Source organism: Gekko japonicus, unplaced genomic scaffold, assembly GCF_001447785.1.
Source record: "Gekko japonicus isolate JY-2015 unplaced genomic scaffold, Gekko_japonicus_V1.1 scaffold343, whole genome shotgun sequence".
In the NCBI taxonomy this organism is placed as follows: Eukaryota; Metazoa; Chordata; class Lepidosauria; order Squamata; family Gekkonidae; genus Gekko; species Gekko japonicus.
The window spans coordinates 675,293-688,006 of record NW_015171513.1 but is presented as its reverse complement, the minus strand read 5'-3'; the positions used below and the strand labels follow the sequence as shown (position 1 = coordinate 688,006).

Here is a 12,714-nt window from a genome sequence, read left to right as displayed (position 1 = left end):
ACTGGATATTTTGATCTATTTGATTCCTTCTTGGGCCTGATACCAACCAGTAGAAGTAGATAACATTATGTATGAGCATAGTGGGGATTAGCCCAGGTGGTAAAGGATGGGGGAATGACATCAATATGCACCTAGGTCAGGGTTCTCAAACCTTTTTGAGCCTGCAGGCACCTTTGGAATTCTGACACAGTGTTGTGGGTGCAGACACAAAATGGCTGCCACAAAATAGTTGCCATAGGAGGAAGAATCAGACACAAAATGGCTGCAACAGCTTATTTTCATTTATACAATGAAGATCCTTTTGATGGGGGTGCAGCTGCCACCAAAGCAACATTTATAAAAATCTGCACAGCCAATCAAATATCCAGTGGCCAATCAGAAGTCTTGCTGGACCACAGTATCACGTGACCCCACCTACTGTCTATAAACATTTGGTGGGCACCAGGAAAGGTGTCAGTAGGCAGCATGGCACCCACGGGTACCACTGCTCCCACGGGCACCATGCTGGGGATCCTTAACTGAGATGGCAAAACAGCCAACAACTCTATTGGATACAGATTTCTTTGGTCTTGGCATAGCATGGGTACTATGATAACACAACAGTAGAAAAGATGATTAGCCATTGACAATGAAAGTCCAAAATATCAGAAAGGCAGGTGGGTGTCAATAAGATACCAAGTGCCTCTCATTTTAATATATCCAGGAAAGACCAAAGGGAATAAGTTCCTACAGTCCACCCCAGCTGGCCCAACCCCTAGACCTGCACATTCCTGGTCAGCCAACTCAACACTAAGGCTGCGGACTGTGGCATGGGAGCCAAGTGTGAGAGAGGTTAACAGTCCAACACACAATTTGGCTATAGCCCTCCAGCCCCCAACCTTCCTGTACAAGGCACAATAGGAAATTAGATTCACTTGTCTATGTAGACTTTCTAACATGTTATTCCATACTAAAGGACCATAGTGTATGGTACCTGGAAGCTGGGATAGTGAGGAATATTTGGGGAGAACTCCCACTACTCCTTGGAGTCATCCCTCATCGGAGCACCTCACCTATCCAAGTATTAGCTGACCCCCAAATTCCCTGTCCGGAAAAGGTATGTTAATCTATAATGGCCAACACAGGATAACTTCTGGGACTTATTTCACTCTGTGCGGTCAACTGTGTGTTTGTTTTGCTTGACTTCCATGCTAATCCTTGAAACTTGACTATTGCAATGCATTCTGGAGCTGCCCTTGAAGAGAACTTAGAGCTGCTGCTCATTCAAAATGTAGTGGTCTGCTTGTTGATTGTGATAAATCAGACCAGTTATATTAACCTGATCTAGCTCAGTTACATTGGTTGCCAGATTCTTTCCAGGTTCAGTTCAATGTAATTAAGACCTTTAAAGACACTCATGAATCTACATCCCTCTCTCCCTATATGAGGCCTTATTATGGCACTGCTCCAAAAAGCAAGTCTACTTGCTATCCCTCTTTAAATGAGGTTTGGTTGGCATCAGCAAGATCTTTTTCTGTTGCCGCTCCAGGACTGGTTATAGAACTACAGATATGAAAATCTCAGAACTACCACAGATCAAATAGCTGTTTCAATTAGAACTTAGGGTTACACAGAAGGCTTCCTATATCAGCTATTATGCTTGCCATCCATGGAGGTGTGATAAGAGTGCATATGGGTCAGAGTAGACATGTTTCCTATATGTGTGTGTTATGGAAAGGATGAGTAATGGCAATTTAACATTTTGCTACGCTCATTCATCATCTGGTATGTGGTATCCCACAAGGGGCGATTCTGTCCCCCATGTTATTTAACATCTACATATGCCCCCTCACCCAGTTGGTCCAGAGTTTTGGGCTGCACTGCCATCAATATGCTGATGACATCCAGCTATATTGGTTAATGGACAGCTGACCAGACTCTACCCCAGATATTTTGGGCAGGGCTTTAGAGGCTGTGGCTAGGTGTTTAAAATAGAGTCAGCTAAAACTAAATCCATCAAAGACAGAAGTCCTGTGCCTGGGCCGAGGGGGAATGGGAATGGGGATCCAACATCCGGTCCTCCACCAGCTGCACCGGCTCCCACTTGAATTCCAGGTCAAGTTCAAGCTTTTGTTTTTGACCTTTAAAGCCCTATGTGGTCTGGGACCAGCAATGCAGGAAAGGCGGGATATAAATAAAAATAATATATATATATATTTTTAAAAACCTTCAGGACCGTCTCTCCCAGTATGTCCCCAGAAGAGCACTATGCTTGATGGATCAAAATCTACTGGTGGTCACCGGCCTCAAAGATATTTGCGTAGCCTCAACCAGAGCCAGAGCCTTCTCAGCTCTGGCGCCAGCCTGATGGAAAACTCTCCCTGCTGAGATAAGGGCCCTATGGGACTTAATGCAGTTCCGTGGGGCCTGTAAAATGGAGATGTCCCACCAGGCCTATGGTTGAGATGGCAAAGATCTATTTACTTATTTTGGCCTTCCCCTTCCTGCCCTGCATTGCTTTGCATTGCTTGTTATGTGAAGAAGAGAAGAGATTGGATTTATACCCCGCCCTTCACTTGGAGTCTAAGAGTGGTTTACAAACTCCTTTCCCTTCCCCTCCCCACAACAGACACCCTGTGAGGTAGGTGGGGCTGAGAGAGTTCTTTCCAGAACTGTCCTTGAGAGAACAGCTCTGACAGAACTATGGCTTGACCAAGGTCATCCAGTAGCTGCAAGTGGAGGAGTGGGGAATCAAACTCGGTTCTCCCAGATTACAGTCCATGCACTTAACCACTACATCAAACTGGCTCTATGAGCAGTTTATGTCGTCTGTCGTCTGCCCCATCTGCACTAATTGCCATCCACCTGCACACATGTGGGAAGCCTATACAAGAGCAGATGGAGTTGGTGTGATCGGATGATACCATCAATTGCTATTGCTGTTATTTTATTATTGTTTATTAGTTAACTGTGAGGTTTCGATTGTATTTATTGTTTATTGTAACTCACCCTGAGCCTGCTTGCAGGGGAGGATGGGCTAGAAGCCCAATAAATAAATAATTAAATAAATCTTTTCATTGCCCTTTTGTAACTAATATAGACAGGAAGTCCACTAATGTGTTATTATCATTCCTCTGATGCTTACTGTGATGTCTACCATTCACAGTGATGATCAAATATCTGGATTTGACACAAGTCATTTGCTGCCAGATCATGAACTTAGGACAGTGGGAGTGTGCAAAACAAAAAAGTAAAACACAAAGAACACTTTTCCTATTATGTCCTTGAGGGAATTTCTATATTGTCTCTCACTTGCACACTTTTGAACATTTACTTCCATGTCAACAAGCCAACTGCATAATGATTAGCCTTGTGCATTGACAGTATCCTTACCTATGGGGACTGAATTCCAATAAAGCATGCACTTCAAAGCGAATTAAGTAATGAATATATCAGAGGGAAACAGAATAAAATAGTAATTCAAAATAAAGGAATGGAAATAAACATGCCACTACTTGCCTTCCTCCAGTGTTTTTGCAAATTTCACTTCACTATCGGCTCCTTGAAATTCATTAAAAAAAGGTCGAGCCTTAATTTCATAGTTTACACCTTTTTTCAGTTCAGGAATGACAACACTGTTTTTTGTTGGGGTTCTCACATCAAAAATTAACCAGTCAGATTCTCCATGAGAAACAGTTGTTGGTCTATACAGAATTTTATACCCTTGTATATACTGGGACTGTTGGTCAACCTAACAGATGAGACAAAATAGTCTTATATTTTAAATATCAAAATGTCATTTCAATAACAACAAATTATGAAGCTCATTGATTTTTGCATTCTTCCTCTGTTACCATAAAACAGTAAGAATTTACTGTTAGAGTTACATTTACTGAGATCCATTAAAGGGAATGGACCAATATTTATCAGTTTCAGTTCAAAGTTCTACAGAATTCACTTTAGAAGTGTTCTTTTTTTGTAAGAACTGATTATTAGCAGATGATAAGAACAGATTTCTAAGTTCATCAACATAATGCAAACCTAATGTAATGAAACATAATGCATATAAAACCCACCAAGTTGTTATCCAGATTTTTTCCGAATTAATAATATTTAGAAATATTTAATTTAATGGCTTTGGGAAAGGGAAAAATCTTAATCTATTATCTTTATTAATATCTAAAACAGTAATAATTTTATAACCAGTAACATATTGAGCCCTGTATCCTGTAGAGGGCCTAGGTTTTATCCACATGGATGTTACAGATGTTAAAATTTAAATGTTCAAGAGATGATAAACAACCTACTATATCAGACAAATACTTAGACGCTTCTATCCAAAGGAGTTGCAGCTTTCCCAACTTCATGAAATTACTTATGTTTCTTTTTTGTTCCCTCTGAATGCTGCAGATTAAGAAAAGGGCAGCCAACTGGCAGAATTCTCTTTCTGCTAACTGTGTTTGGCTCAATTAAATACATCCAGATTAAGCAAATCACTTCCTCTGCTCTTAAATTCTCAGCTGGGGACAGTGCCTGCCAGGGATGGTGGTGTCTTAAATTATTACAAGAGGCAAATAGTAAAACATTACTTACTGAAAAAGGCAGGATATAAAAATCAGATTAAAAATGAACTCTTCAGAACTTTATATGGCTCTGGTCAATTTTATAATGCCACCGGTTACCACTTTAATATCTTTTTACTCTCCAACAGAGATATAAATTAGGGCCAATCAGATGTGATCTGGTCCACCTAATCGTACAACACATAGCCTACGACATATAAGTACATTTGTGATATGAGCTGGTCCATTCACACCAGAGTCATTCCTGTCCAGGGCAACTACTAATTGTACATGCCACAAGCTGTGCATTTATGTGTGATGAGGCACAGGTGGAATATTTAAACAAGCAAATGCTTTGTGCATGCAAGTTAAAAAAAACTAAAACACCTAATTTAAAAACAAATCCTACTTTTTTCAACTTAACTTTCATTTTCCCTTGTTGCTTAATCAAATGCTATGTTTTGATGACATTCCTAGCTGAGTAAACAACTCTGTAAATGCCATACATGCATGAAAAACAAGTTGTCCTGAAATTGTCCTGAAACTATCAATTTGCCTGTATTTGTCCCCAAATTGGCCGTTTAAATCAGAAGTGTGGGTCTGTAGAGGTCAAAGAAATCTTGCTAGGTTTTATGTTGTTGGTTAAACAAGGAAAAGCCCACTGCAGGTGGCCCTTTGTGAGGCAATTCTTCTAATTACCAAGCATCACAAAAACAAACTCTTCATTGACCCCTGGTAATATAGAACATTACTGACATGATAGCTATTGAATCTTATGATCCACATCCTACACTATCTATATTGGCATTTACGTCTACCCAGACAAAAAAATCAAACAAATGTGCAATTATGGATCAGACAAATTACCTTTTCCATACACAAGTTCTGCTCCTTTATTGAAATTATTCCCCATTTTGCAATTTATGAAACGCCAACATGGAGGAAGATGTTATCAGCATTATATCATGATATAACCAAACAAGTATATGTCAACATGGGCACAGATAACATGTTTATTAGTAAACTACCATTAGTAAATTGCCATCCAGACTCTCATAAGCAGCTTGTCATATAAGCATTGTACATTCTAAGTTCATCATAAATAAGTTACAGGATAGTAGCCTGCTTTCAGGGAACCTTTGTGCATATGTCTATATAGATACAGATATACTTTACTTACTGTCCAATGAACTTCAATTGAGGAAGAAGAAAGGATGGTGGGATTGTGGAGATGCAGAACAACATCACCCAGTTCTCTCTGTACTTGCTTGTGATCTACACCCTGACTTGTAGGCGGAACATCTGTAACAATTTTAACAATATACTTAGACTTCAAGCAATGAGCTAAAAATTAGTTTGAATGTCCCATCTGCTACAAAATACAACTGTACATTTTTAGCATATCCACGACAGGAAAACGATACAAGAAGAAGCATAAATTAAAAAAGAATTAATATAAAAATAGGGTAATGATGGCCACTTATAGAACCACCAACCTCTCTAACTATGTAAAAATTGGTGACTGTCTCTATAATTCATTATGAACAATGCAAATATGTGAACAAGCATAGATGTGTTTGGGGAAAAATATAGTGTACTATAATGAGGTTTGTTTCAGTATTATAAAATCAACGAATAGACACTAGCTATTCCATGGCAGGTAACCGGGACACACATACAACTGCCCTTATCCCACCACTCATGATATCTGTAAACCACTACTAATTGATTAGAAATTATTGGATACAATTATTACTCTATATGAGAAAGAGATATATACGTGGCTCTAGGTAGTGTCAAAATACGTATTACACACTTTATCAGAGCATTTCAAATTATATACATGATTTTTCTGAATTAGTGATCCATCAAAAGTAGCAGCCCAAACTAATCTCAGTTTGAAACAAAGAAATCAAAGTCCTATATGTAATCCTCAGCAACTGTACATACCTGGGGCAAACATTTATTATAGCCACAGAGTATACACAGTTTGGTGTAGTGGTTAAGTGTGCGGACTCTAATCTGGGAGAACCGGGTTTGATTCCCCACTCCTCCACTTGCACCTGCTGATGTGACCTTGGGTCAGTCACAAGCTCTGGCACAGCTGTTCCTGAAAGAGCAGTTTGTGTCAGAGCTCTCTCAGCCCCACCCACCTCCCAGGGTGTCTGTTGTGGGGAGGGGAAGGGAAAGGAGTTTGTAAGCCGCTCTGAGACACCTTTGGGTAGTGAAGGACGGGGTATAAATCCAATCTCCTCCTCCTCCTCTTCTTCTTCTACTATACATTCATTCAATTAGTGTATTTTATCAGTACAAGGTGGGAGAAATCTACCCTATCTGCTTTTCTAATCTCTGTAACTGTATTTTTATTCAGTTTCATCCATAATCCCTGCGAAAACTCACTCATAGATGTCTCCTCCCTCTTCAGTTCCTAAAATACTAGCCCATTCTCAGTTGCCCAAACTCATTTGGACTGGTCGGACTTCCCAATGTTGATAGGCATCAATTTGCCCATCATCTCATCCCATGCTGCCACTGGCTGGGTCAAATCTAAGACCATGGCTCAACCTGATCAATGGCAGCAGGGAAGGAGGTGATGGGTGAGCAAAGCATCTCCTATGAAGCACTGCTGCTGGGGCTGTTTGGCTGATACATGGACAGAGCAGGTCAAGAAAATGGGCAAGCCTATTGTGGTTGCTGCTGAACTAGTCTCAGGTGAACAGCTCTTGTGCTACATCCAGCATCAGGGGGTTTGTCAAAATTTCCTCCTGGCTCCCAGTGACCTTCCAGGGCAGCGGCTCACTTGGAAATGTTTCTGGTAAGCCAAAGAGTGATTCTGCCTCTGCTCATTGCAAAGCTTCTTTTTTTGGTTACCAAAATATATATTGCTGTATGTTGAAAAAACAACTGTAACCATAGGTTCTGCATAATGTATATGTTAAAAATCCCTGTTAATATTACCTTTCAGAGAAAGCTCATATCTAAATAACACACCGAGGCTGAAAATGATTTCCCCTAACTCACATATAGGTTTTACCTTGAGTTTTCACTGGGTCAGATATCTGACTGGGATCACTAATTCCATATGCATTGGCTGCCCGTACAAGGAAGAGATAAATTGCATTTGGTTTCAGCCCTTTAACAGCAAATGTTTCTGGTTTTATGTTTTCTGCTACAGTCTGCCAGCTACTGCCAGCTGCATGGCTAAGGATAAAACATAAATAACAGGTTAGTACATGTCTGTGATTTAACAGCATTGACAAACATAAGCATGATCATATGATAAATATAGTACCTGAAGGCCTCTATTATATAAGAGGTTGGAGTTGCACCTGAATTCAAATTAGGCTGCCATGACAATGTTACTGTATTTCTGCTGACATCAGTAACCTCGGGTTTTGATGGTGCACTTGGAATCAAGTTAGGGTCAGTAGGTCTTGGTGGCTGCACAGGCACTCCAAATTCTAGCAAATAGTGATAAAAGTGCATATAAACACACAAACACACACACACGCTCAGCCTTGTAATCATCTGATTTTGCAATTAATTTTGTTGATTTGTTTTATTATTAGAATCTTTGTTACAATTTTTGTTGTAAATTGTATAGCTAAGAGGTCTTGGTTGTATTTTATTCTAAATTTTATACTTCATATATAGAATTACATCCCGTCCAACAGCCTATGAGATTATATTAGCAGACATACCTGCTAATAAATGAATGAACTGAAAAAAAGATTATCATATTCATACCATTTACTGCATAATCGGACTATAGTAGGGATATAATCACTCATTTTTATTATTTCTACCATATATATAGGAATCTTGGTAAAAATTACCTTGAACTTCAATGTAAGCACTCCACGATGCTTCACCACTTGGGGTTGAGGCAATACATGTATACCGACCAGTGTCACCCAGCTGAAGAGAAGAACAGAAATATATGGAATAAACTGGTATTCATTAGAAATGTGTGACCCTATTGAACATGGATTAACTTAATACAAATTCTAATTAGAAAACTCAGACTTTAACTGGCAATAACATGCTGAGATGTGAGAACAGGTTTTATTTTTTGTTAATTGATACTGGTAATTTTGTGAATTGATACACATTTCACATTTGTTTAAACGTTTACTATAACACATAATAATGCTATATACTATAACACTGTAACCAGAACAAGAACCTCTTGTTTGTTTGTTTGTTCAACAATCGTCAGTGCAATTGTGGCCCAAATAGATCTACGGTTCAACTGAAACAGATAACTTTCCTATACAGATAACTTGCTTATACAGAAAACTCTCCTAAAATAGGGTTATTTGATGGATATTCTTCTCATATTATCAAAGGTCAGGTTTTGTGGTTATCTTAGGCTGCGGTCACATGGGCAGGAAAATGTGGGGGGGAAGCGTGGCTGTTTGCCCCGGGGCAAAATAACGTGCGGTTGCGCGAGCAGACATCCCATGGGGGTCCTGTGGTAGGGGGGAGGTGCCAATCACACCACAATCCTGCGGCACGGCAAACGGGTGTTTTTTTCCTGTACACCGACGTGTGCGCGTGCCCCGTTGGGTGCTTGTACGCAGCCCGAGGACACTTGGAAAAAAACACCTTTTTGCGAGGGGACATGGCCGGGCGCCGGATGCCATGGGATTCCACCGGAAACGCGATCACGCGCCCCGCGGTTTCCGGACACTAGTACCTCCAAGGTACTAGTTTTTTACCGCGCATCTTCAGAGTGAAGCCTCGGGTGAGCCATAAGAGCTGTACGCTTCCCAGATGTGGCGGTGAGATCGCGCCCGGAAAATCTGCCTATCTTCCGTCTCTCTAGCGTGCCTAATGCTCCGTGTGACCGCAGCCTTAGTTGGATTACTGGAAATGTCTTCCATTCATACTCACCTTCCATCAGTGGTGATTTTTATGGCTTTCTTTTGCAAGGTACTTGGACCAAGACCGTAAAAGATCAAGGAAGCCATTTCTCTTTTTAAAAAACAGTCTCTTGAATTAAGAAAGCTCAAGGTGGGACTACTCTTAAGCAAGCTTATTTTAGATCCCCTTCTGTCATTACTGTTTGTTATAGAAAATGTAACAGTTCTATGTTTATCAGTGAAATGGGGCCATGGACAGACAAAGCAGAGGTTTACCTATATTAAGGATTAGCTATTTGAAGTTAAACAATAAATCTCTGCAAAACAAACCAAAAACATTGGGTGTGCTCATTGTTCTCCAGGTGTCATGGACTGTTGAATGGTAGTTAAAGGGTAGGCCATAACACAGTGGCAAAGTATCAACATTAACTGTAGCAGATTCCATATTCAATTCCTGGCATCAGTTAAAAGGATTGTGTAGTAGCTGATGCTAAAGGCTGCTACATGAGATCCTACAGAAGCTGCTGCCAGTGATAATACCGTGTTTCCCTGAAAATAAGACACTGTCTTATATTTATTTTTTCTCAAGAAGACACACTAGGGCTTATACCACAAATGCATAGAAATCCTGCTAGGGCTTATTTGGGGGGTAGGTCTTATTTTCGGGGAAACAGGGTAGTACTGGTTTTGAAAGGCCAATGGTCTGTCTTTGGAGAAAAAGATGCACTGTACATATGAGACTGCCATGTACTAAAGCTATACTGGTCTATCTAGCTCAGGACTGTCTATTCTGTATGGCAGGATCATAGGATATTAGGCAGAAAAAGCTCCTTCCTTAGATGTTTTACTAATAAGGTGCTCAAAAAAGTAAACTAAGAAGTGGACAAAAGTTGCTCTTCAGGCATCTGAATTCCTGAAATGTTGATGTTCACAGTTTATTGTGATAATATGATGCATGTAAAAAGGCTGCATACAGTATAATCACCCACATATAAACACCGCCTACCAAAAGATACCGGTAATGCATTCATAAAGCAATGAAAGATTAATCCACTCACAAAAGGTCAAGCTAAAAATCAGAGATAACTGTCAACACCACAGATTCTGTGCTGGCATGAAGGGTATGCATGGGAAGGCAACCAGATGGTTTCAAACAATGAATTGTATGAAAAGGTCTCTTTACGTTTAGTTTAATTTTATGAATTAAGTTATCCTAAGGCAAGAACACCCAGCAAGTAAGAACAGGTGTTCTACTTACAAAAAATGTAAACTGTTTCGCTATAACTTGTCACAGAAGACTGGCGCATTGACCAAGCATGTTTTCCCAAATCCTTGTGAAACCACCTATATGTTTGATTATCTTGATCTAATTAATTTTTGAGAATCATGTCAATACTGCATTTTTACATGGCATGGTAAAGAATGCAGTAAGCACAAGAATGAGAATACAAAGAACTAGTGGTAGAAAAATACCAATTATAGACACAGAAGTGGAGAGGAAAAGTTTCAATCTCTTAATAATATAGTTTAAAATTGCTATGGCTTATTTGCTGATGCAATAAAGATAATGATAGTTAAAATGCTGTTCTAGTAAAAACAATGGAATTGCAGCTTACTTTACTGTTTATACCATTTATTAGCTTTGAGAGAATCCTGATGTAGATTTAAAAAATCCGTGTGGCTGAAACCTGTGACCATTTGCAGGCACTAACAGTGCCATTCTATGTGGTTAAACATTTCTAAGACCTCTGATTTCAGTGGAAATCTTGTATAAAAACCTGCTAGATTAATTCTTGTCAGAAGTTTACTTATGAAATAATTTGCCAGCAGTGCTATTATAGTTCACTGTGCTTTTGGAATTCAGAATAAGCTATCTGAAGACATGAAGTATCAAATAAATATATTAATAGTTATTTAACATGCCATTAATTCTGAAATTAAAAATGGTACCATTCAGGATCCCAAGCACAAAAGAAGCAAAAAATTTAAAAAGAACTTGTGGGATTTCCATTTGAACCTACCTTGGCATATCGAATCTGTAGTGCGCCAGTCTCCAGCTGCTTGATCCGGGAGTCTTGTGTGGAGAGGAGGGTGCTATCTTTTTTCCAATGAATGGTGGGCATTAAAGTACCTGCAGCTACACAGCTGAGTATTAAAGTACCATCCACAGCCACAGTTTGATTCACAGGACCTTGTCGAATGACAGGGGGAGGCCGGTCTGCAATTACTTAGAAATAAAACAACAGGAAGGAAACAAACACAAGATTTATTAAACCGGAAACAATTTTCTATTCATCTATGCAGCAGCAGTTGCTTTGGGCTTTGAAAGAATCTGAAGATGACTAAATAACCAATTAAAGTAGGAGATATGTATATTAGTCAGAATAAATGTCACCGATTTTTTAAGAGGGTGGTATGCATTAGCATCTTCATGGGATTTATTTACCTCCATCAGCTTTCAAAGATATAAAGCTAGTAAAAGAATCCCTTGCTTTGTTTGAAAGATGCCCTCTTTGCTTCATTTATAGCTTTTCCAGAAACAGGCAAAGTTTATTAAAAACTAGAATACAAGCATATATGTAGCACAGACAGGAGCCTAGGCAGGAAGAGAACTATTCAGTAGATATTTAAGCATAAGTTGTTTGAGCATGTAGTACCCTTTCCAGTTCCAGCTTTGCTCTCTTCAGTAATGCTGGGATTAGACTTAACCAGTGACTTTATTTTTTTAAAAAATATTTTATTTCTTTGATTTATATCCCACCCTTGTCACGAGAGGGCTCAGGGCAGCTTACAAAGTCACATAGAATATTGTGACAATGAAACAGCACATAAAATTCAACAATTACATTTTAAAATTTGAGATTTAAGATCTAAAACGTTCAAAGTTTTATATAAAAAAAACAGAGTAAAAGCTCCCTTGGTAGCAACACTCAGATGTAAAATCTTCTGGGGGGTGTTGTGAGGTATCAAGCCACTAACCACTAGGCTAGGGCTGTCAACAGGGGAAGCCAAAAATGGGAACTTGGATACCCACTGCCTCAACTAAAAGCCCAGCAGAACAGCTCCATTTTGCAGGCCCTGTGGAATTCTAACAGATCCTGCAGGGCCCTGATCTCAGATGGGAGCTTGTTCCGTCAGGTTGGGACGACAGCCAAAAAGGCCCTGGCCCTAGTCGAGGCTAGCTGGATGTCTTTCTGGCCAAGGACACTAGAAGATGTTGATCAGTTGAGTGCAAGGCTCTGCAGAGCACATATGGGGAGAGAAGGTCCATGAGATACACAGGTCCCTGGCCACATAGGGCTTCTGAA

At 39.7% G+C, this 12,714-nt stretch overlaps 1 protein-coding gene across 1 annotated transcript in view; it reads right to left on the bottom strand.

Annotated features, from left to right (window-relative positions):
- The window catches only part of ROBO1 (roundabout guidance receptor 1), a 433,180-nt gene that overhangs the window by 77,215 nt on the left and 343,251 nt on the right, over window positions 1–12,714 (bottom strand). The window contains exons 10-15 of the mRNA XM_015419360.1: window positions 11,428–11,633; window positions 8,378–8,459; window positions 7,834–8,002; window positions 7,576–7,742; window positions 5,722–5,843; window positions 3,499–3,730 (exon numbers count right to left, since the gene is read on the bottom strand). Coding sequence (XP_015274846.1) covers window positions 3,499–3,730; window positions 5,722–5,843; window positions 7,576–7,742; window positions 7,834–8,002; window positions 8,378–8,459; window positions 11,428–11,633 — 978 coding nt within the window. The remainder of the gene's footprint in view (window positions 1–3,498; window positions 3,731–5,721; window positions 5,844–7,575; window positions 7,743–7,833; window positions 8,003–8,377; window positions 8,460–11,427; window positions 11,634–12,714) is intronic.